This window comes from Phoca vitulina, unplaced genomic scaffold (assembly GCF_004348235.1).
Source record: "Phoca vitulina isolate PV1807 unplaced genomic scaffold, GSC_HSeal_1.0 scaffold6, whole genome shotgun sequence".
Classification (NCBI taxonomy): Eukaryota; Metazoa; Chordata; class Mammalia; order Carnivora; family Phocidae; genus Phoca; species Phoca vitulina.
The window spans coordinates 55,891,184-55,917,359 of NW_022589709.1; the positions used below are offsets into that span (position 1 = coordinate 55,891,184).

The following is a 26,176-nucleotide window of genomic DNA, read 5'->3' on the forward strand; positions in this document are numbered from 1 at the left end:
TGACAGAGAGACACAGCAAGAGAGGGAACACACGCAGGGGGAGTGGGAGAGGGAGAAGTAGGCTTCCCACTGAGCAGGGAGCCCAATGCGAGGCTCGATCCCAGGACCCTGGGATCATGACCTGAGCTGAAGGCAGATGCTTAACGACTGAGCCACCCACGCGCCCCAATTTCTTGGTTTTGATAATTTACTTGAGTTGGGTAAGAAATTACCATTGAAATTGAGTGAAGGGCACTCTTGGTGCTATTTTTGCAACCTCCTATGAATATCTGATGATTTCAGAATAAAAAGTAAAAAAAAAAGTTTGTAAGAAAAAGTTAAAATTAACAGAAAAAGCCCCTACATTCTTTTAAATGGTAAAGATTTTATTTAATTGGTTTGGATAATATTTTACATGTGTAACTTCCAATTTTCAAGTGTCTAATAACAGAAAATTGTACCTTTGCTGGTCCTCCTCCAGAACTGGTGAATAAAACACTGAGTAGTGAGATGACAACAATATCACTGTGTTCAAATAGCAGCAAAGTCCTATAAAAATACAATATTATCATTCATAAAATATATCTGATCTTCACCAAGAAGCATGAATTCAACTACAGTAAGAGAAAATAAATATTTCCCCTTGATTTCATAAAACACTGAGAAAAATAAATAGGGACAACTGCTTTGGAATAATCTATCTTCTGGCCTTATCTACCCTAGAAAGGCTGAGACTAGGGGCACTTGGCTGGCTCAGTTGGTAGAGCACCCCACTCCTGATCTCGATGGTGAGTTCAAGCCCCATGTTGGGCATGGAGCTTATTTAATTAAAAGAAAAAAAAGAGGAGGAAAAAAAGAAGCTGAAATGGTACAACTTGTAGGATTATATCAATCAATTTCTTGTGTATGTGTACGAGGAAACACTTAGAAGGTTGCTCCTATCAGCTATGTTTGCAGTATCCCCAACCTAAATGTCACTGGTAAGGGAATAAATAATATAGAATATATCCATTCAATAGACTATTGTACAACAATAGAAATGAATGATATTCTATGAATATATTAAGAAATGCTGAATTGTACACTTTTTATTTTTTAAGAGAATGGTTTTATTTATTTTTAAAGATTTTATTTATTTGACAGAGAGACACAGAGAGCGAGCACAAGCAGGGGAAGGAGCAGGCAGAGGGAGAGGGAGAAGCAGGCTTCCCGTTGAGCAAGGAGCCCTATGCAGGACTTGATCCCAGGACCCTGGGATCATGTCCTGAGCCAAAGGCAGACACTTAACCAACTGAGCCACCTAGGTGCCCCTGAATTGTACACTTTAAATCTGGTACAGACTGCATGTTTGAGTCCCCTCTAAATTCATATGTTAAATCCAATCCCCAGTGTGATGGTGTTTGGAAATTGGGGCCTTTGGGGTGCATAGGTCATGAGGGTGGAACCCTCCTTCATGAGTGAGATTAGAGTCCTCATAAAAAAAGACTACAAGAGTATTCTCTTTGCACATTCTGCTCTGTGAGGTTATTGAGGAAAGATAGCTGTCTATGAACCAGGAAGCAGTCCCTCACCAGTCTGCCTCACCTTGATATTAGACTTCCCAGTCTCCAGAACTAAGAAATAAATTTGTGTTGCTTAAAAGCCACCCAGTCTATGGGGCACCTGGGTGGCTCAGTTGGTTAAGCTTCCAATTCTTTTTTTTTTTTTTTAAGATTTTATTTATTTATTTGACAGAGAGAGCGAGAGAGCACAAGCAGGGGGAGCAGGAGAAGGAAAGGGAGAAGCAGGCTCCCCGTTGAGTAGCGAGCCTGATGCGGGGCTCGATCCCAGGACTCTGGGATCATGACCTGAGCCGAAGGCAGACGCTTAACCATCTGAGCCACCCAGGCGCCCCTAAGCTTCCAATTCTTGATTTTGGCTCAGGTCATGATCTCAGGGTCCTGGGATTGAGCCCCATGTCAGGCTCCACACTCAGTGGGGACTCTGCTTCTCCCTTTCTCTCTCCGTTCCTCCCCCTGCTCATGCAAGCTCTCTTTCTAAAATAAATAAATCTTAAAAAAGAAAAAAAATAGTGCCACCCAGTCGATACAGTATTTGTTATAGCAGCCCAAATGGACTAACATAAAAAGAATGAATGTTATGGTATATGAATCATATTTCAAAAAACTGCCATCAAAATGAATGAACTATATATATCTTATATGCATCAATATGGGCAAGTCTCAAACATAACATTAAATGGAAAAAGTATGCTGTAGAACATGCGTGCAATGTAATTCTATCCATACAAAGTAAAAAACTTGCAAAGTTAAACATTAAAAAAACAAACATAAAAGACATAGATACATATGTGAAAATACTATAAAAAAAACCAAGAAAATGAAAAACAAACCTTAAGATGCAGATTATACCCAAGGGTAGGGGGAGATGGGGACACAGTCAGGAGTGGCACACAGGGCTTCAAAGGTATTGGTAAGGTTTTATTTTGGGGGTTGGGTGTTAGATACATGAAGGTTCACTTTATTATTACTTTTTTTTGAAGATTTATTTATTTAACTGAGAGAGAGACAGAAAAGAGAGTGGGGGGGAGGGACAGAGGGAAACTCAAGCAGACACCCCGCTTTTTTTTTTTTTTTTTTAGAGAGGAAGAGGGAGGGGCAGAGGGAGCCCAATGTGGGGCTCAATCCCACGACCCATGAGATCATGACCTATGCCGAAACAGAGTCAGACGCTTAACTGTCTGAGCCACCCAAGTGCCCCCACTTTATTATTATTTAAACATTCTTATTCATATTTACTCTTTTATATGTATGAAATATTAAAAAAAAAACTGGGACGCCTGGGTGGCTCAGTCGGCTAAGTATCGGCATTTGGCTCAGGTCATGATCCCAGGGTCCTGGGATCAAGTCCCGCATTGGGCTCCCCACCCTGCTTCCCCCCTGCCTGCTGCCTCCCCTGCCTATGCTTTCTCTCTCTCTCTCTCTCTGTGACAAATAAATAAAATCTTAAAAACCAAAAAAAACTGAAAAACATTATCACCAGCCAAAACAGGGCTTATAGGATCTAAATATTAAGATTTTTAGCTGCTCTTTTAAAAAATTTTCATTTTTCCTCTTTACTCAAAAATCTGTAACAGAACACAGCAGTGCTAACTTTAATTCTATTAATAACTGCGAGATACAATTTAAGAAAATAAATATATCAGCAAAGTAATACCAACCTAAAATAAGACAGGCTATGGAACACCGAAGGAGTCTTTCTAATCAAGAAATTGCATGGGGCGTCTGGGTGGCTCAGTTGGTTAGGTGTCCGACTCTTGATTTTGGCTCAGGTCATGGTCTCCGGGTTGTGAGATGGAGCCCAGCATGGAGTTCCAACCTGGGTGGGGAGCCTACTTAAGATTCTCTCTCTCCCTCTGGCCCTCCCTCAAAAAGAAAATCACGCAATTCCTTTTTTCTTTTTTGAGAGAAAGCAAGCACACACTTGTGCAAATGGGGATGAGGGGCAGAGGGAGGACAGAGAGACCATCCCAAGCAGGTTCCACACCCAGCACAGAGCCTGATGAGGGCTCGATCTCATAACCCTGACATCAAGACTTGAGCCGAAATCAAGAGTTAGATACTTAACTGACTGAGCCACCTAGGCACCCCTGCATGATGGCTTTTTTTTTTAAAGATTTCATTTATTTGACACAGAGAGAGAGAGCACAAGTAGGCAGAGCGGCTAGCAGAGGGAGAGGGAGAAGCAGGCTCTCCACTGAGCAGGGAGCCGGATGTGGGGCTTGATCCCAGGACCCTGAGATCATGACCTGAGCCGAAGGCAGCCGCTTAACCGACTGAGCCACCCAGGCGCCCGTTTTTGTTTCTTAAATTTAATTAATTTATTTAAGAGAGAGAGTGCACAAGAGGGGGAAGGAGCAGAGGGAGAGGTACAAGCAGACTCCATGCTGAGCACGGAGCCCAATGCAGTGCTTGATCTCAGGAGCCTGAGATCATGGCCTGAGCTGAAATCAAGAGTTGAAGACTTAACCAACTGAGCCACCCAGGGGCTCCTGATCAGAGTTTTAATAAAAGAATGAGAGGGGCAGTGTTGGCAGAGGAGCTGGTGGTAGTGACAGGTTGTAAGATGGGAAATGTAAGACTAAATAAGGAGTCAAGTATGAATTTAACAATTTTCCGCCTTTCTTCTCTAACACATTGGGACAGTGATTTAATAACATACAGAACAAAATACAATCTCACAGGAAAGAAATTCTTTAAAAAAAGATTTTATTTATTTATTTGAGTGAGAAAGAGAGAGAGAGAAAGAGAGTGTGAGATCACGAGCAGGGGGAAAGGGTAGAGGGAGAAGCAAACTCTCCACTGAGTCAGGAGCCCGATGTGGGACTTGATCCCAGGACCCTGAGATCATGACCTGAGCCGAAGGAAGATACTTAACCAATTGAGCCACCCAGGTGTCCCAAGATTTTATTTATTTATTTGAGAGAGAGAGAGCATGTGCATAAGCAGGCAGAGTGGCAGGCAGAGGGAGTTGGAGAAGCAGGCTCCCCAGTAAGTAGAGAGCCCAACTTGGGGCTCGATCCCAGGACCCTGGGATCATGACCTGAGACGAAGGCAGACACTTAATTGACTGAGCCACCCAGGTGCCCCCCAAATTTTGCTTTCCTACTGGTTTTTATTTACCATTTCAGACCTTTTAGTTTCTAAAATCAGTTGCTAAAAGGGATCACCAATGGATGATAAAAAACCACCTATGTTAAAAATTTTCTGAAACTGTTTGGACTCTTAACTAGTAAAATATCACAACAGATCATGAACAATGCATTTACAGTGTTCACCAAAAGACAGTCCACAAATTAAAGAGGTTTTGTCAGCCCCCCCATATAAATAAATACTGAGTTATATCCAATGCTATAGGAGTGAGAGAAGCATTTGTATATAACTTAACATAAATACTTGACATAAAATATAATGGAATAAAACTAATATTCAAAATTAAGAAATATAAGTAAACATTCAAAATATGCATTTTTATTTACCTTAGTGGTCCACAAAGAGTGAGGCCAAAAAACCACAAGAGTGAAATGATACACCCAGCAACTGCATGTTTAAATATTTTGATCCACTATGAATGGAAACAAAAAATTAAAAATTTTAGTCGTATGTTTTGCTAGTATCTTAAAATCTTAAATAAAATATACAGGGAAAGAAAATAATGGTAGCACTTAGATATTTTAAAGGCTAAATAATTACATTTTTAAAAATAATCACATATTTTGAACTTAAATAGAAAATGTGCAGATCCCTTGACTAAATCTAGATTTGTAAGACAGTATTGTTTTCCATTTTCTATATTCTTGTCTGTTGTTAGATCTTGAAATCTTTTTCTATAAAATACAAATTTGTGGGTTTTTTTCAATAGTTTCTCACTAGTTTGCTAGAACACGTGATGTTTTAGTCTTTAAATTCTTTTCCATCAGATATTCAGAGCTTCAATTACTTGAAAAGAGAGAAAAAAAGCTGTGATGGTGATTAAAATATTAATCCTATTTTTAAAACATGCATGGTCTCTAAAACAGAGGTACATAAATTTGTCATTCTAATAAAAAGTCATGGCACAGTTTTCTAAGTTGTTGCACAAAGCAAACACATAGTAGAGTCTAACGACTGTCCAAAGAGGTAGTAATGTGAGATGACAATACAGAATGCAGGACATTTCTGTATGCATCCTGAACCTCAGGTGCCTAAAGAAAATGATGATGATGATGAGGGTGACAGCTAATACGTATTGTTTGCTGACAATATGCTGGGCACTATTTCAAGAACTTTATATGTATTAATTCATTCATTCCTCACAGCTCCATTACAAAGGTATTATTAACTCCATTTTACAGGTGAGAAAATTGAGGTAGAGAAAAATTAGTAACTTGCTCAAAGTAAGACTTCATAAGGAGGACAAACAGAATCTGAATTTGTCTGACTCCAGAGTCCTCAGTCTTAACCCCTATGCTTTATCTGCCTCCTAATGACATTTGTCCTAGGCTTTTGGGTGTGTCTCCGCGTCACATTTAGAAATCTTTAGAATAGAGTCCTGCATTAAAAAAAAAACTTTATACCTTAAAACTTTTCTACCCTCTTCTCCATTTTTAAACATTCTGTTATCTTAATACTTTATAGTTTATTCTTGAAGCCTCGATACTGAAAAGCAAGTCAAGAGCAACTTAACTATGGAAATGTTCTGCTGTGTACTTAAATCATTTAAGTAACTCTGATCAACACTTCTCCTGGCCTAATGACTAGGAAGCTGCTAGGAAAAAAGGACTGTGGAAAAAACTCACCTGGTGTTTGGTAATACTTTTCCCAGAAGAAAATGGCTTTTGAAACAAAACCATAAAAAATGCAGTCCTGTGAATAAGGAAACATTAATATTAATCTATCTTATATACAAAGTGTGATGTTAAGTAAAGATACTTTAAATGAACATACTACAACTCGAAAGGTATGTTACCATCTAAAAAAATTATACTGGAGAACAATATTTATTCTACTAAGGCTTCTACTGGAACATATGGGGAACTCTTATTTTGTAACGCCTTCAGAACCAGTTCACAAGCCACAAAAGAAAGGGGTCTCAATATTTTTTCATACTTTGAAATACAAAAAAAAAAAAAAAAAAAAATCCTATCTTCTCCAGAACTTAGTAACAAATCTTGAAATAACAGAAATTAAGAATGTCCTTACCTTTCACATTCCCAAAATGGTTATATAAAAATGAATACAACTGATTACTTAAAATTTCCTAGTCAAGAATCACTTTCCATAATTACTAAAATTAACTCCCTGGAGTCTTTAACAGAGAGTGGTCACTATCAATCTCAAGTCCAAAGAAACTTTATTCAGAGAGAATTTCTTACTATGTGCAGAATAATATAAAATTTATTTTATATGAGGACCCTGTACTGTGAAGGGAGCACATCGTGAACAAAGCCCAGCACAGTTTAACTTAGAAAATAAGGAACATCTGTGCCAAGACAAGCCTCAGGTTACATTGTATGCCTGCTGGAAGGCTGAACTACACCAGTGGTATGGTTTGGGAATTCCTAGGGCCTGGAGACTCTTTTAGGGAGACTGTGGGGTCAAAACTATTCTTATGAAAATACTAAGAAATTATCTGCCCTTTCCACTCTTACTCTTTCAGGGGTGTATACAGTGGAGCTCTTCAGAGGCTAACTGATAGGAGATCCTGCACAGACTTAATGTTGAAACGGACGTGAAAATTCAGCAATCCTCTATTAAGCTGAACATTAAAAGAAATGTGCAAAAACCTCCTTAACACAAACTATAGTACAAGTCTAGTTTTGGCACGCTATTATAGTATAAGGAGGAATAAATAGCACAAAATATTTTATCTAAAAGTTCCTAAAGATAATCAGTTAAAACAGAAGTTTCAAATAAATAACACATTAAGGAAAAAAGAACCACAGACACTCACCCAAGTTTTAATATAAAAATGAACTGAACAATGTGAACTGCTTTTAGGAGATCATATGATTCAAAAAGTCCCACAGCCTTCAAAAATTTAGTGAAACATAGTAACACAATATATTTTGTTAATCTGAAAAATAAGAGCAGAAACAAGTTTCAGTATCATTAAAATCACAAGGAACTCTGTAATATGTTTTTTTCTTATTATACAATAGGGATTATTATAAAAACCACAGATACTCATTACAAAAAATGAAACAAACAAAAAAACCAAACAACTCACCAACCACATAACTACTATTAATATCTTGGTATATAAACTTCTAGATTCTTTTTAATGTACGTTCTATATATATACATATATATATACATTCTATATATATATACACACACACACACATATATATACACATACATATATAGACGCAGTCTGTTAAAAAAACAAAAAAAAAGAGGCCAAACTAAAAATAAATATGTTCGGGGCGCCTGGGTGGCTCAGCCATTAAGCGTCTGCCTTCGGCTCATGTCATGATCCCAGGGTCCTGGAATCGAGCCCCACATCGGACTCCCTGCTCGGCGGGGAGTCTGCTTCTCCCTCTCCCACGCCCCCGCCCCGCCCACCCGCGGCTTGTGTTCCTGCTCTCGCTAACTCTGTCAAATAAATAAATAAAATCTTTAAAAAAAAAAAAAGTATGTTCTTGGTTAACTGAGTTGTCCAGATTATTTTGTAATCTGCTTTTTAAACCTAACAGTTACTTCAAACAAAGAGAATAAAAACAGACACCAAACTCTACCTGCGATGAAACTAGAAGAGCATAATGTAAGAAGGAACAGAGGAATGGTAAATGCCTTAGGTTTGCCCCTCCTCTGCTTTGCTATGTGACGGCAGTTTAGAGTCATGGTTGAAAAGTCAAGCAACCTGCCCTACAGAGTCCTGTGAAGGCTCAGGAATCTGAAGCACCTCAGAAAAGGCTGGGGAGCTGAAAAGAGGAGCAGCATCAACAACTCTCTCCCTAATCATGACAGGACACATGAGGCTTAGTCTCTGGAGAGGTCTAGACATAAGGCAAAGCAGAGAGGAGGGGTGAGGTGCTAGAATAAAATCATGGAAATTAAGAGTAAGTTTCCGGGCGCCTGGGTGGCTCAGTTGGTTAAGCGACTGCCTTCGGCTCAGGTCATGATCCTGGAGTCCCGGGATCGAGTCCCGCATCGGGCTCCCTGCTCGGCGGGGAGTCTGCTCCTCCCTCTGACCCTCCCCCCTCTCATGTGCTCTCTCTCTCATTCTCTCTCTCTCAAATAAATAAATAAAATCTTTAAAAAAAAAAAAAAAAAAAAAAGAGTAAGTTTCCTTCTTAATCCCACCCCACCTCCTTTTCTTTTACCTCCAATATCCTAACAGCCAGGCTGCAATCTCTCAGCAGAACCTTTATAGGGATCCACTAGGAACAAGTCCTACACAGGTGTTCTAATTAGCTTTTTAGGGCTCATTCAAATATGAATGGCAAACATGGATAATCAGTCCTTTAAGATAAGCTTATGAGAGACCAAACAAAAACAACAAATCTAAAAGATAAAGGGATCATAGGCAACAGCAGCAAAAAACAACAAAGAACTATAAATAACATTCTCTGAGACATAAGAATACTGCATGCATGAAAAAATTAGGCTACCATAAAAAGAAAGAAAAAAGGAGCTCCTGAAAAATAAACTGAAATTAGGAAAGAAATTACTTCAGTTTTCTAGCCTAGGTGTCTTCTTTGACCATATACTCTCTAGCAGTAAAAAAAAAAATTTTGCACATGAAACCGACTATTTATCTGTATGTTGTAAAAGTGTATTACTGTACTGATGTTATATTATATACATTATAAAACATACACAGGGGGCGCCTGGGTGGCTCAGTTGGTTAAGCGACTGCCTTCGGCTCAGGTCATGATCCTGGAGTCCCTGGATCGAGTCCCACATCGGGCTCCCTGCTCGGCAGGGAGTCTGCTTCTCCCTCTGACCCTCCCCCCTCTCATGTGCTTGCTCTCTCATTCTCTCTCTCTCTCAAGTAAATAAATAAAAAAATCTTTAAAAAAAAAAAAAAAAAAAATAAAACATACACAGGGACGCCTGGGTGGCTCAGTCGTTAAGCGTCTGCCTTCGGCTCAGGTCATGATCCCAGGGTCCTGGGATCAAGTCCCACATCGGGCTCCTTGCTCAGTGAGGAGCCTGCTTCTCCCTCTCCCTCTGCTGCTCCCCCTGCTTGTGCTCTCTCTCTGACAAATAAATAAAAATCTTAAAAAAAAAAAAAAATAAAACATACACAAATTAGAAATTAGAAAGAATGAGATAAAAAGTTATGGAATTCTTAGTATTTTTTTCCTCTCACACTAATAGGACATCTTGTGCAAGCCACTCAGTAGATGACTTTTTAAGTTTATATCAAATAGGTGTTACTACATTAAAAAGGAGGTGCAAGGAAAAAAGACAAAAACCAAAACCAAAAACGATGTGTGAGGGATGCCCATGGCCAGCATACTGACAGGGTAAGAAGTCTCTATCAATGGGAGAAAAAATACAAAAAGCAAAACCAGAAGTTTAAAAGAAACCCAAGTCATTCAAATAGAATTAAAACAATCTGACATACAATGGGGATATCAACGTATAATATAAAAACTGATGAGTATGAATAATCCAGTGCAATGGTGCTGAATTAACAAGAGCTAAACTATATTAAACAAACAGTAATCTGATTAAGAGGCATGAAAAAATATATTTTAGGAAGATTTTGATGCAATTATTAAAGTAAATTTCAGTCCTTGAAAGAATGAATCTCAGCATCTTCACCATCCAAGATGGCTCATTTTGTTTTAGTCCAGATAATATCACACTAAATTAAAAAAAGATTTGACCAGGGGCGCCTGGGTGGCTCAGTCGTTAAGCGTCTGCCTTCGGCTCAGGTCATGATCCCAGGGTCCTGGGATCGAGCCCCGCATCGGGCTCCCTGCTCCGCGAGAAACCTCCTTCTCCCTCTCCCACTCCCCTTGCTTGTGTTCCCTCTCTCGCTGTGTCTCTCTCTGTCAAATAAATAAAATCTTAAAAAAAAAAAAAAAAAAAAGATTTGACCAAAGTGTTTTTTCTTATCATGAACACAATCTGGGGGGCCTTTTATAGTGCAATCTGGGGGGCCTTTTATAGTGCAGTCTGGGGATTCCCCTCCCCCCGGGGGATTTTAACTATGTGATAATTAATCACCCAAAAGCTAATAAAAATGTTATTGTGGAATAATGTAAGTCACATCCTAAAGAACCCTAAAGAAGTTCCTATTTAACCCACTTGTTGAACAATATAAACTTCATTAAAATTTCTGTTTCAAAGATCAAACATATTTTCTGGGATGACAAAAACGTTCTATAGCTTGGGGCACCTGGGTGGCTCTGTCGGTTAAGTGTCTGACTCTTGATTTTGGCTGGGGTCATGATCTTAGGGTCATGGGATCAAGCCCCGTGTTGGGCATCGGGTTCCGTGCTCAGCAGGCAGTCTGCTCAAGATTCTCTCCCTCCCTATCTGGCCCTGCGCATGCTCGGTCTCTCTCTAAATACATAAATCTTAAAAAAAAAAAAAAGTTCAATAGCTTGATTATGCTGAAAATTACATAGGTATAGAAAGAATGAAATCAAGTAGAGAGCAACACTCAAAACCGCATGGGCTTTACTCCTTAAGCTCTTAATCAGGTGTAATAATAAAGCAGCAGGATACAAGCAAGGACACAAAGAATAATAATGTCAAGATAAGGAGGGAAAAAATAAAGACCAGGAAAAACAGAAGTACATTAAAAATCACAGCAGTCTGGGAATTCTCAATGTCAGCAAAGAGCCTTGTATATCCTCCATGGGGCTAGTTAGGCATTCTTCAAATATTCTTTGCACACTTACTATGTGCCAGATGCTATACACAGCCAATAAGACCTAGGGGTGGCTTCAAGCATAGCTTCCCTCTTCCTGATCAAAAGGGAAGGTGCAGTTGGAAATACTTTCTGCCTTCAAGGGAGGACCTTTATCTAAAAAATGTTATCAAAATGTTAACATTATCTAAAAGTGTTATCCATTTTATAAACAAGCCTGAATATGAAAGCCAATACACTTAGGATGGCAGAGAGCAAAGACAAGGAATCTGGGTCCTAGATGGTATCACTGAGGTGCTGAGCAAATACCTACAACGTCTGGTTTCTTTCATGTGAGAAGAATATCTCCTCATTTGTTTAAAGTTCTCTTCATTGGGTTACCTACAACTGAATATATTTCTAGGTGCTATCTGTGACACTTAATGTGTAATAGAGACCCTGCCCATAAGGAGTCTGAGGCCTAAGGAAGACAGGCAAGCAAACAAATATTTATGTGACCCAATAAGTAATGGAGTTTTAAAAGAATAGTGGAAGCAACTAACTGTAACTTGGTAAGCAGGGGTCTGTCGTTAGAGTTCGAGACGTCTAAGTGTGTATTAAAGACTAAGTAGGAATTTGGGGCGCCTGGGTGGCTCAGTCGGTTAAGCATCTGACACTTGATCTCAGCTCAGGTCTCGACCTCAGGGTCATGAGTTCAAGTCACACACTGGGCTCCATGCTGGGTGTGGAGCGTACTTAAAAAAATAAAAATAAAGACTAAGCAGGAATCACAAAGTAAGAAACCCGAAAGGGTATTTCAAAGCAGAGAGCAGCATATGCAAAATACTAGTACTAGGAACAAGCCTTTGAATAAATGACCGTATTTAAGCTCAGTTATCCAGACGACAGAATGATGAGAGGTCATCAAGGAAAAGGTAAATTATATATATATATTTTTTGTTCTTTTTTTTTATGTTATGTTAATCACCATACATTACATCATTAGTTTTTGATGTAGTGTTCCATGATTCATTGTTTGTGTATAACACCCAGTGCTCCATGCAGAATGTGCCCTCTTTAATACCCATCACCAGACTAACCCATTGGTAAATTATATTTAATATACTTGTTTTAACAAGATTGGACAATATGTGAAATTCTTTTTTTTTTAAAGATTTTATTTATTTATTTGACAGAGAGAGAGAGAGTGCACGCAAGCAGGAAGAGAAGCAGGCTCCCCGCTGAGCTGGGAGCCCGATGTGGGGCTCGATCCCAGGACCCTGGGATCGTGACCAGAGCCGAAGGCAGACGCTTAACGACTGAGCCACCCAGGCGCCCAATTTCTAAGTACTTTCCGTTTGAAGTATTAATAAAACTTGAAAAATTTGGCACTTCAAAGGCAAGATTTAGTCATAAGGAACATTAATTTAAGTAAAATACTTATCTTTTTAAAAAAAGATTTATTCACTTTAGAGAGAGAGCACACAAGCGGGAGAGGCAGAGGGAGACTCTCAGACACCACACTGCGCCCGGAGCCTGACATGCTGAGCGATCTCACGACCCTGAGATCACTACCTGAGCTGAAACCAAGAGTCGGACACTCAACTGATGGTGCCACCCCGGCACCCCTAAGTAAAATATTTCTTGATAACATATTACTATTATAATCTTTCCGACACTAATTTTCTGTATTCCTTTTTTAATTTTTAAAATACAGAGATTATAAAAGTAATTCCTGAATAGCTGCTTGTTATTAAAGTTTTAGAGAAAATCATTTCTAAGTTCCTCAGAGGTGACCAAGTGGTCATCCTTTCAAATCTTTTCCTTTGCATCTTCATGTAAGGACACATGCATATTTCATATATTCACATATTTACAATTATACACATATTTTGATAGTGACTTTTCATGTAATATATGTTCAAGATTTTTGCTACCATTATTAAATCAGGAAAATTATTTTAACATTTAGTTAAAAGTTGGACTCTGATTTTTTTTATTTATAAAACATTAATCTTTCTTTTTTAAAGATATTATTTATTTGAGAGACAGACACAGAGAAAGAGAGAGCACAAGCACGGGGAGCAGCACTGGGAGAGGGAGAAGCAGGCTCTCAGCTGAGCAGGGAGCCTGATGCGGGCTCAATCCCAGGACCCTGAGATCATGACCTGAGCCAAAGGCAGACTCGCTTAACCAACTGAGCCAACCAGGCATTCCTGGACTCTGATTTTTAAAGCCTCATTAGTGAAGTCTTCCTCTTGGCCTACAGATGAAACACTAACTAAGGCTAAATAACCATATACTAATAAGTAGATATTTGTAGTTCATATTGTGCAGGGAAACTGAACAGCTTCATTTACTAAGAAGGAAAGGGGGGGGTTAGGAGAGAAAGGCTCTTCAACAGGGGCAGTGGCCCCTGAGTCACTCACTGACTCTGGGAGACTCAGGAGGATATATTCCACCTACCCAACTGATAAATCATTATTTGCCATCAACTAGTTTCATCAAACGTTATCACTGGTCTTTTATGTAAAAATCTCTGGTTCTCTAAACTTGGAATTACCAAAATTTCGGTTTGGGTTTAAATGTGCTTCTTAGCTTTGCCCACTGCAGCAGTTCATGGTTCTCCAGTAAACAAAAAACACAATCAGTGTGTGAAATCCATGTGGTTTAGGATAACTGACTCTCAGTTCAGTTATTAGTTGGGAAAATAAACTTTTTTCTTTTTCTTTTTTTTTAAAAGATTTTATTTATTTATTTGACAGACAGCGAGAGAGGGAACACAAGCAGGGGGAGTGGGATAAGGAGATCAGGCCTCCTGCTGAGCAGGGAGCCCGATGTGGGGCTCAATCCCACGACTCTGGGATCATGACCTGAGCCGAAGGCAGACACTTAACGACTGAGCCACTCAGGTGCCCCTAAACTTTTTTCTATGTCTCAGTTTCTTGATCTGTGAAACAAGGATGTAGTCTATAGCACTGTTGTAGGGATTAAGTGAGATGCTATACTCAAAGGACATGGAACACAGGTATTCAACAAATGCTGACTGTCACCCTCCTTCTTGCAAAGAGGCCTTACAGAAGACAGATAGAAACATTTAAAACAATTCCTTTTTTGTGAATTCAGCCACAAAAATATCCATATTTAAAGGATTTTTGAACTAGTTTTTGTTGCAGATTATAACTAGTATTTGATTATTAGTCTACACAAAGGAAAATTCTTGCAACTTGGAATCTATTAAAAATTCAACCACTCCTGAGTTGAATTTGATTTTGCAATGAACTACAATAGAAGGGAAGTTCTGCTAAGCAAATACTACAACAGGATAGCAAAAGACTGTCTGCCACATCTACCTTGAATAAATAGTAACTTTAAACTATTTGTTTAAAAATAATTTCCAGTTTACATAAAAGTGGCAAGAATAGTACACCCTTTACCTGGATTCCCTCATTGTTAAATGTCCCATTTGCTTTATTATCTCTCTCTCTCTAAATACAGGCCTTTTTTTCTCACCTAGGAATAAGTTACTTATATCACACTTCTAAATACTTGATTTCCTAAGAATATGTACATTTTCTTATAAAAGCAGGTAAGTTATCAACTTCAGAAAATTTAACATGGTTATACTTTATCACCCATAGTCCAGTTTTGTTAACAGACCTATTATTGTCCTTTATAGCATTTTTCCCCCTCTACTACCAAAATCTAGACCAGAATCCCCTATTGCATTTACTTGTCATAGCTCAGTAAATAATATCTGATATGCTGTTATTTCAAAGAGATTAGAAAATTAAACTTAAACTACAAAAATGCAGCTGACTTAAGTTCTGTTCCAGCATTTTAAATGTCCTTTCCTTTTATATCAGCAACGCTATTTCTACAGTTCCAAATAATTTATCAAAACAATCTTTAAATCTCAAAAAAAGTATTGAAGAACGAAAAAACTGAACCTCATTAAAAATGAAGACAATACCAAATTCCAACAAAATTGTTGGGCCATATTTTATGCATCTTTGACACTACCTCAGAACTTAAGATAGATCAAGGACACACTCGAGAGTGGTTACTATACTTACCTCTTGGGAGGTTAGTGGGAACATGGGGGGGGCGGGTAAAGAGGAATTTTCGCTTTTTATTCTCTGAATTTTTGTAGTATTTGAGTTTTTTTTTTAAACGAGCACACATTTCTCATTTAATAATAAAATAAAATAAGCCAAGGAAAATAAAGAAAGCTAGATGACGGGCTGATTTTTTTTTTTTTTTTTGACGGGCTGAATTTTTGATGTGCGGGGTTAACCTGCATGTCGAAGTTCATCCGTTTGTACTTTGGTTTGTTCCCTGAAGATGGTGACACCTTCCCCTAACTTACGCAGCGAGACGTCAGAAAGGTTTAGTAGTCACTAAACTACTATTTCAGGGAGAAAGAGCCAACAGAAATGGTTGTCACAGACCAGAAAAACCCCTCCCGCGAACCGGCTGGCAGAGGGAAGGTTAACGGTATGCCTCGAACGCCAGAAACTCAAGCAGAACCGCCCTGGGCTTCAGAGCATTCATTCTGCAGCGGGCAACAGGGGAGCCAATGAAAGCCACAGGCGCAGGAGGCACAGGGACAGCACGGACCGCTGTGGGACGCGGGCTGGGCTAAGGGCGTTCCAGGCTGTCAGCGGGACGGGAGGGACGCCGGTGCCCGCGCGCGTCCGGGGGGCAGCTGCCGTCCGGGTCCGCGAGTGAGCGAGCCGGCGAGCGCAAGCGCGGGAGAGAGGCGCTCCGGCGGCGCGAGCCGCGTCCGTCACTTACCGAGCGCTGGGCACGTCCACCGGCCCGAGGCCGCCGCCGCCGCCGCCGCCGGGGCCGGCTAGCACGTCCCCGCCGTATTTCTCCTCCATTCCGGGGCTCACGAGCCGCAGCCGCTGCCCCCGCCGCGGGGTTTCCTCATGTCTCGCTGCTGCCGCGGAACAGCGGGCGCAGGCGCGTCACTCCCCCATGGCAGCGGCCCCGTCGGGTCCCCGCAGGCTCGGCCGCCGCCGCTGTCCCCGGCTCCGGCTCACAAGCACACGCGCGTCGGGACTAGGCCGCGGGCAGTTCCGGCGGTGCCGGGGTCCCTAGAGGCGCACCGGAGCAGACGTTGCCAGGCCACGTCATCGGGCCCAGCAGCCCTCACTCCCGGGGGAGTGCCCAGCCCTGCGCCTGCGCACAACAGAACGCTCGCTTTCTTTTGCCCTTCCCTAGGTTCCGCCTACCACGGGGTGACGGATCGCATCCTCGCTCCGGATCGGCCCCTCCCAGTGACGCTGCCTGTGCCCTTACCTGTCCCTGCAGCGCCACCTCTGGGCCGTCAGGAATACAGCGGGTTCTTGTAGCACCGCGGAAGAGGGTATAGAAAATGGACAACGTGTGATTCGATGGAATAGAATATCTTTAAAAAAATCCGGCTGCTAACTATGCTACTTAATCCTGGTACATCAGTAAAACTTGGCCAGGTAGGACCAGGCCTTATTAGAGTTATTTTTCTGTTGCTAAAAATTTAGGAACGTGGGCTCTCTTGTCTGTATTTGTGTGAATCCCAACTCTGTTACTTAACGATTGTGTCACTTGGACTTTCTGTACCTCAATTTTTTTATTGGTAAAATGGGAATAGAAATATGTATATTACAGGGTTGTTGGGAGGATTATTTGTGTTATGTGAAAAATGTCTAGAATAGTGAATGGCACACAGTAATCAATGAATGTTAGCTATTATTACTTATAGGGAAATTGAAGACCGAGAGATGGAAATGGGGTTTGGAGCACTTTACAATACTCTACTTAATTTGATATACATAAAATCTTAGTAACATATAAAAGATTGAGAAATCACTGTGTCTGATGGAGCTTCATAGTCTATTGTGAAAATATTTATTAATTTGAGAGCAAGGCCTGGTTGGCAACATTATAGGTTAAAGGCACAAATGCTAAGGTTTTCCAAATAAGGTGTGATATGACTCACTGATAGACAGACCCCGATCTGAAATTTGGATAAGGTTTTGGATATGGGAGAAAAGCATTGTGAGACAACACATTCTATGTGTAGAACACAGAGGAAGGCATGACCTTTGAAGGCTAAGGTGACTCTGAGTGACTTTTTTGTAGTAATTTTTTTTGGGGGGGTAGAATTCTTATTTTCAAATCAGAATGGTAGTGGTAATGAGTAACTATTGTGTGTTGTGTTTTCTAGAGCAAGTTCCATTCTTTTGGAGCCCAGAAGACTAGGTAGTGTGACACGTGTAAATTGAAATTCATCCCAAATGGAGCTTGAACTCACTTGATATTTCTGATTTGGTTAGAATTATGGTGCTTTTCTTTTAGGCCAATGTAAGTACATTTCCTGCAACTGTTTTTGTAGTGGAAGGAGAAGAGCCTCTATATTCTTTTCACCTACTCACTTCTCAACCCATTCCAGCCTTGGCTTCTCCATCCATCTGTCCTCTGAAGCAGCTCTCTCATGGATATTTTTCAGCCATTTACTACCTCATCTCTCTAAAGCTTTCAACATAGTTGATCTTTCTCCTCCTCCTCCTCCTCTTCCTCCTCCTCCTTCGAGAGTGTGCAGGAAGGGGAGAAGGAGAGTGAGAATCTCAAGCAGACTCCCTGCTCCGCGCGAAGCCCGACACTGGGCTTCATCCCATGACCCTGAGATCATGACCTGAGCAGAAATCAACAGTTGGACACCTAACCGACTGACCCACCCAGGAGCCCCTCTCTCTCTTTCTTGAAACATTCCCTTTCCTTGGTTTCCAGAACTCGACATTTTGTTGTCTCAAAGGAAGCTCAAGTTCTTTATGTTTAAAAGTCAATGCATGATCTTTCCCTTAAACCTAATTCTCTTCTAATGTTTCCTACCTCAGTGGATGACACCATTTGTTAGCAAACCAAAAACCTAGCTATCATCTTATACACCTCCCCATCACCAAATCATGTCATTTTTTACCTTCTCAATATTTCTTCAGTCAATCCAAATTTTTCCATCTCTATCACCATCATCAAGTCTAGGCTACCATCAACTTTTGCTTTAGCCACTAACCCCTTACTAGTTTTGCAAGTTTGCTCTTTCCATTCTCCAGTCTGTTTTCCACATTTTGCCACATAATCGTAACATTTTCCAAATGCAATTTTTTTTTTAAAGTAAGCTCCATGCCCAGTGTGGAGCCCAATGTGGGGCTTAAATTTACGATCCTGAGGTCAAGACCTGAGCTGAGATCAAGTGTTGGAGCTTCACCAGCTGAGCCACCCAGGGACCCCTCTAAATGCACATCTTATAATGAACTGCTTACCTCACTGTACTTCACCCTGCAGTCTCCCAGTGGCTTTCTATTACTCTTAAGACAAACTGGAATCAACCAGGAATTCACACTGATATCTCCAATTACAATTCAACCTTAGATGTTTTATCTAGACTTTCCCCCTTCTATATTTGTACTTCTCTTCCCTGGGAATGAGAAACATGGCTCCCATTATTCTCAATATATTGACTTATTTTCTCAGTCTTTTTGTATGTAACCAATCTCCTGACCATGTAGGCCGTCTCTTCTTCATCAGGAAGGCTCATGCTAGCCTGGGCTGGCTGAGACTTCTCCTCCATCCCAGTTTTTTTTTTTTTTTTTTAAGATTTTATTTATTTCTTTATTTAGAGAGAGAGTGTGATTAGCTGGGAGGGGCAGAGGAAGAGGGAGAGAGAGAGAATTCAAGCAGACTCCGCACTGAGCACAGAACTCGATGTGGGGCTCAATTCCATAACCTTGAGATCAGGACCTGAGTCAAAATCAAGAGTTGGACACTCAACTGACTGAGCCATCCAGGTGCCCCTCCATCCCAGGTTTTTTAAATTAATTAATTAATTAATTTTAAAGATTTATTTATTTATTTGAGAGAGAGAGAGAGAGCATGAGAAGGGGGAGGGTCAGAGGGAGAAGCAGACTCCCTGCTGAGCAGGGAGCCCGGTGCGGGACTTGATCCTGGGACTCCAGGATCGTGACCTGAACCGAAGGCAGTCGCTTAACCAACTGAGCCACTCAGGCACCCCCAGTGTTTATTTTTTAATCTGGATTTGACTCATTCGCACAGAGTGACAAATATGGAAATGAAACATTTTCTCTCAATTTAACTTTCAGTCAGTTGGAAGGAGCAAGAAAGGGAAATACCTTTTTGGAGGGGCTCTACTAAGTACCAGGACATCTCTTATTTCTTTTCTTTTTTTTTTAAAGATTTTATTTATTTGACAGAGAGAGACACAGCGAGAGAGGGAACACAAGCAGGGGGAGTGGGAGAGGGAAGAAGCAGGCTTCCCACGGTGCAGGGAGCCCGATGTGGGGCTCGATCCCAGGACCCTGGGACCATGACCTGAGCCGAAGGCAGACGCTTAATGACTGAGCCACCCAGGCGCCCCTCTTATTTCATTTAATTTTTAGAAGACCTTTCAAGGTTGGCATTATTTTCTGTGACAGAGTTTAACCCCAAAAAAGGTTAAGTAAATTGTCCATTATATAATAATGGGCAAAGTGCACGTCATTGTCAGCTGTTTTGCCACTTTCTTCCTGAGTGCATGAGTGACAACTGACTCCAGTGTTCTAAGAGAACCAGGATTGTAACCAGTGTTGTAAATGTTCCCAGGAAAAACAGGAGAGTGGGAAGTAGAACAGGAAAGAAGGACAAGCAAGGATGTGATATCCGGCAAAGTCCCACTGGGGAGCTCAGATACTGTGAGGATCACAGCTCCCCGAGGGTCCTGATTGGGGGGTGAGCTGTCTTAGCGCATTTGGGCTGCTATAACAAAAATAACATAAAATGGGTGGCTTATAAACAACACACATTTATTTCTCCCAGTTCTGGAGGCGGAGAAGTCCAAGATCAAGGTGCTGGTAGAGTTAGTACCTAGTGAAGACCCACTTCCTGGTGTTACCTTTTGCTGTTTCCTTACTTGGGGGAAGAGGTGAGCTAGCTCTGTGTTGTCTTTTTTTGTAGAGGCACTAATCTGAATCATGAGGGCAGAGCCTAGTAACCTAATAACCTTCCTAAGACCCACCTCTTAAGATCATCACCTTGGGGGTTAGCATTTCAACCTATGAATCTTGGGGGAACACAAACATTCGGGCCATAACACAAAGGAATTGGGATATTTTGGGAGCAGTTCTCTGACCAAAGAGAGGAAGGTGCTGGTTATTAGGAATGCTGCTGACATGTGTAAAAATGGCAAAGGGATCCAAGGCCATATGAGCAGAAGCCTTACTGACAGTATCCACTACAAAGCTACATATATTTTGGTCATTTTCCACATGCTGTGTTCTCCCTTCCCAAGGTTGAAACCAGAAAACTCCCGTTCCTAGACTTCCTTGCAGCTAGGGTTCTGGCATAGGACCTGGGTTTCACCAGTCAGACATCTCCAGGTGTGACTTGACTTCAGCTGAGAAAGCAGCAAGCGGGGATGCTCCTTTTCCTCTCCGGAGGAGGCATCCGGCACTTTGGAAGTAGCAACAGCAGAGCTTCTGGTGTCCATTCCTAAAGGTCACTGGTGCCTAGCGACAGTGGCGGTGGTGCTGTTGGCGGAGTGGCCTTCGTGGTGTGGCTGGGCCTTGCTCCCGGTTGCCGTAGAGGCAGAGCCTGGCTCTCTGGTCCTCCGAGAGGTTCTGTGAATTACCCGATGTTCCTTAATAAATTCCTGCATGAACTAGTCAGAGCAGAGGCGGTTGTTTGCAATTAAGAACACCGAATGGTACCAGTGATATGGTATCAAACCTCGACTAACAATAAGCTGCACATAGATTTTGTAAGTGCATTTTATTTCAGACCAAGGAGCAGTACAATGCTCTTCGAAACCAACACATAATATGTTGCGCCTTAGTGGAGAAAGCAACCCCAAACTCATAAGATGACCTCATCTGATGCCAGACATTCTCGTATCTTCTATTTGAAATCAGAAAAGGAAAGTGAGGCAATGTTCAATAATTCCTTATCTGTCCTGACCAGGCAGGAAGAAGATTGGGGTTTGAGTGCTCTGGAATTCTCAGAGATCTTGGGCTTCATATGACAACTGCAAAGCTCTACAGGGAAGCAGTTGGGAGTTTTAAGGATTTGAGTTCTTTGCAGTTAGGGACTCTGTGTCATGTTTTTAGCAGTCATTAAATGTGAGCAGTTAAAAATTAAAAACACTATGTACAGGTACGATGAGGAGGATGCAGATGAGGAGATGAAGAGATATAGTTCACATTTACACATTTTCAACTAGCAGATCAGAATTTTATTGTGGATCTTGAAGTTTCATTGTAATTATGCCTCAAGTGTTTCAGGAATCGATCCTTCCATTTATCCATTCATCCACTCAGTAGTCAAAAAGAAGTATTTATTGAATGCCTATCATGTGTCAGTACCAATTATATTCTAGAGTGGAGGAAAATACGGTATTATCCTTTTCTCAAACTGATTAGAAACTGAACTGGTAGCAACACCCTTTGGGGAAAACAAACTGAAAAGAATCTTGTTTAGAGACAGATTTCGGTAGGTCTTTTCTGTTTCTGCATGTCTTCCCAGCAGAGACATCGACAGCCTTTGTTACAGACTGTATTTTCAAGGCTGTTTGTATAGCAAACAGCCTAGGAAATTAGAGGTGTTATCTCCTTTTGGGGCAGGGGGAAGATTTGCTGATCAGGATAATAAGGATAATGTCCCACTCTAAGACAAAGGTTGGGGAGGTTTGCTAGCAGACTCTTTAAAAAAGAGTGGCGTTTCCTACACTCTCAGTTGCATGCTTAGCATCTACCTAGGCTGTCCGGCATCACTCCCATGGGATTTGGAGGTGGAGGTGGCAAGACGAAGTGATGCAAACATGAGGTTTATGCAGCCTGCGTGATTAACAAAGTCCTTTGTCTCTGACCCAGGAGTCTTGGTTAGACTTCTGCCAGCTTCCAGGAAACTGTGGCAGGCTAATTGTGAGTTTGCAAGCAGGGTATAATCTTAGTCCCTTCATAATTCCTGCCACATCTTCCCATGAAGATAATATTATTGGGACTCCTGGGTGGCTCAGTTGGTTAAGCGTCTGCCTTCGGTCCCAGGGTCTTGGGATTGAGTCCTGCATCAGGCTCCTTGCTCAGTGAGGAACCTGCTTCTCCCTCTGCCTGGTGCTCCCCCTGCTTGTGCTCTCTCTCTCTGACAAATAAATAAATAAAATCTTAAAAAAAGAATTCCTTACAAAAAAAGGAAAATAATATTATTTAGCAGTTAATTAGAAAAATTCATAGCACACTATCATCAAGGGTATGGAAAAACAGGTATTCAGATTGGAAAGAAAGAAGTAAAACTACCTCTATTTGCGGATGACATGATCTTATATACAGAAAATATGAGGAATCTACTAAAAAAAATTGGTAGAAATAAACAAATTGAGCAAGGCTACAGGATACTAGATCAATATACAAAAATAAATTTCATTTCTATGATATATATATTTATATATATGTTTTTAAAGTGTGCTCGAGTGGGGGAGGGGCAGAGGGAAAGGGAGAGAGAGAATCTTAAGCAGGGGATTGAGCCCACCTGGGGCTCAATCTCACGACCCTGAGATCGTGACCAGAGCTGAAATCAAGAGTCCAGCTCTCAACTGACTGGGCCACCCAGGTGCTCCATTCCATTATATTTTTTGATGCATTTCAAAGTCAACTGTGGTTACTAATACACTTCCTCTAAATATACTTCAGCATGTATATTATTATTATATATAGTTCAGTATTTGTTTACAATACTGAGCACTATATTATAGTTCAGTATTTGTGTACAGATTTTTTCTTTGATTTAAAATTTTTGTATAATGAAATACACACATTTTAAGTATACATTTGCTGAGTTTTGACAAACACATTTATTTTTGTAACCCAAACCCCTGTTCAAGATGTGGAATATTACCATTACCCCACAAAATTCCTTCGTATCCTTCTCAATCTATCTCCATCTCCACCCAACAGGAAACATCTGTTTTTATTTTTATTCCACCATAGATTAGATCTGCCTGTTCTAGAACTTCATATAAATGGAATCCTACAATGAGTTCTTTTTTTGAGTAAGACTTCTGCTCAACATAATATTTTTGAGATTCATCCATGTTGCTGTATATAGCAGTGATTTATAATTTTTTGTGGTTGTGTGTTTTGTTACTGTGTGTTCAGTGTAAGAAATAACACAGTTTGTTTTCTTACTGATGGACACCTGGGTTGTTCCAGTTTTGGGGTATTATGAATTAAGCTGCTATAAATATTTTTGGGCAAGTCTTTGTGTAGACAGGTGTTTTCTTTTTTTCTCAGGTAAATATCTAGGAGTAGGTATATGTTTTAAGTTTATAAAAACATGCCAAACTTTGTTCCAAAGTAGTTGTTTTATTTTACAAGCCTACCAACCTTGTATGAGAGTTTTGATTGCTCTTCCTACACCACATTTGGTGTTGGGCCATTGTGATAGGTGTTTGGTGATATTTCATTTAATTTACATTTCCCTGATGACTAATAAAAAGTTGAGCACTTTTTTCACATGCTTATTGGCTATTCTCTGTCTTCTTTTGAGAAGTGTCTGAGTATTTCACCCAATTTTTGGTTGGGTGATTTGTATTTTTAAACTGGATTGTAGTAGTTGTTTATGTTTTGCAAATACCATTCCTTTGTCAACAAATGTTTTCCAATATTTTCTTCCAGCAAAAAAAGAGATAAAAAAAATCCCATAAACCCAGTACTAACACCCAGGTATTTAAAAATTATTTTTATTTATTTATTTATTTAAAAACTATTTTATTTATTTATTTGACAGAGAGAGAGCACAAGCAGGGGAAGTGGCAGGCAGAGGGAGAGGGAGAAGCAGACTCCCGGCTGAGCAGGGAGCCAGACATGGGGCTCGATCCCAGGACCCCGGGGTCATGACCTGAGCCGAAGGCAGACACTTAACCCACTGAGCCACTTAGGTGCCCCTATAAATTATTTTAATAAAACTTCAAAAAATAGCTCAGCTTAAATTGGAGGGTTGTTCACAAGTTCTCAGTTCTGATACATTGCATGATTGCTAATTTTAAGCAACTTTCCCCCACTATATGATATATCCTTTCTGGTCAGGGTCAATATCTTATTTTTTTCTTTCCCTATACCTGGTAAGGTATCTTAGAGCCAATATTTACTGAGTGAATATTTTTTTCTGAGTTGAAATCCAGTAGTATTTTCATTATATGAAGAACAGGAATGGGGCATTTGTCCTTAGTTACAGTTTCATTCTAGATAGATGGTATCAGCTCTTAGTCATTGTTAATTCTCTGTGGTTTGTTTGCTGTTGAATGGTCTTCAATCAGGAATGACAGGTGCCATACATTCAAAGAAAATTATTTCAGACAGGACCTCTTCCTTCTTTGAACTCCTTAAAACTACTTTTCCATCACTCTCTTGGGGAACTTTTTTTTTTTTTTAAAGATTTTATTTATTTTTAAGTAATCTCTACACCCAACGTGGGGCCCAAACTCACAACCCCAAGATCAAGAGTTGCATGCTCTACCGACTGAACCAGCCAGGCTCCCCTCTCTTGGGCCACTTTGAAACACTGCTGGTATAGAATCTGCGTGAATTCTGGTTTCTCTCCACACTGTAAGCACTTTGAAGACAAGGGTATGTCCCGTTGGCACTCCCGCCCTCTACCACGCCCCCAGAATGATCATCAGGGTGCCTTACACATAAGAGAAGCAATAAACACTTGTTCAATGGCTACATAAGGGAAAAATAAAAAATTCAAAACCCAAACACACAATATACCAAGCCGAGGCAAAAGAAAGATTAATGATCCATAAGCTTACCTAGTTTCCTTATTTAGTAAGTGAGCTGCTCACATTTCAGACATGACTGAGATGTGAAGGCTCACTTGAAATGCTTTTGCAGTCACCATGTTCTGGAACAGAGACCAACGTCAACACTTCAACTCTCTGTATTTGTTCTTATCAATAGAGAACTTGTAGTTCTCATTTTTGGAATTTTTGCTTTCTCAGGCTATACTACACAAAAAGGTTACACTGGACTTCCTTTAGCCTGTAGGAGAGGCAAAAGGCAAACTACATTGCATTATCCACTTTCAAGGAAAGTCGAAGATGGCGGAAGTAACCTGAGCCTAAAATACCTGAGTACCCATTCTCTCATGGCAGCTGAAATAGGTTTTCTAGATATTTGCAAATGACATATCAGATAAAGGGCTAGTATCCAAAATCTATAAAGAACTCATCAAACTCAACACCAAAAGAACAAAGAATCCAATCAAGAAATGGGCAGAAGACATGAACAGACATTTTTCCAAAGAAGACATCCAAACGGCCAACAGACACATGAAAAAGTGTTCAATATCGCTCGGCATCAGGGAAATCCAAATCAAAACCTCAATGAGATACCACCTCACACCAGTCACAATGGCTAAAATTAACAAGTCAGGAAATGACAGATGTTGGCGGGGATGCGGAGAAAGGGGAACCCTCCTACACTGTTGGTGGGAATGCAAGCTGGTGCAGCCACTCTGGAAAACAGTATGGAGGTTCCTCAAAAAGTTGAAAATAGAGCTACCATATGATCCAGCAATTGCACTACTGGGTATTTACCCCAAAGATACAAAAGTAGGGACCCGAAAGGCTACGTGCACCCCGATGTTTATAGCAGCAATGTCCACAATAGCCAAACTGTGGAAAGAGCCAAGATGTCCATCAACAGATGAATGGATAAAGAAGATGTGGTATATATATACAATGGAATATTATGCAGCCATCAAAAGGAATGAGATCTTGCCATTTGCAATGACGTGGATGGAACTGGAGGGT

General features: G+C 40.6%; 1 protein-coding gene and 1 long non-coding RNA gene across 2 annotated transcripts in view; one reads left to right on the forward strand and one right to left on the reverse strand.

The window, feature by feature from the left end:
* SLC30A5 (solute carrier family 30 member 5) overlaps positions 1-16,485 on the reverse strand; it is a 37,553-nt gene extending 21,068 nt beyond the window's left edge. Inside the window, exons 1-5 of the mRNA XM_032404285.1 lie at positions 16,129-16,485; positions 7,471-7,593; positions 6,317-6,383; positions 5,018-5,103; positions 441-528 (exon numbers count right to left, since the gene is read on the reverse strand). Of these exons, the coding sequence (XP_032260176.1) occupies positions 441-528; positions 5,018-5,103; positions 6,317-6,383; positions 7,471-7,593; positions 16,129-16,217 (453 nt within the window). The 5' untranslated portion in view covers positions 16,218-16,485. The remainder of the gene's footprint in view (positions 1-440; positions 529-5,017; positions 5,104-6,316; positions 6,384-7,470; positions 7,594-16,128) is intronic.
* Positions 16,486-16,589: 104 nt separating this feature from the next.
* The window catches only part of LOC116632361, a 21,897-nt gene continuing 12,310 nt past the window's right edge, over positions 16,590-26,176 (forward strand). Inside the window, exons 1-2 of the long non-coding RNA XR_004299402.1 lie at positions 16,590-16,811; positions 17,546-17,682. This is a non-coding gene — a long non-coding RNA (uncharacterized LOC116632361). The remainder of the gene's footprint in view (positions 16,812-17,545; positions 17,683-26,176) is intronic.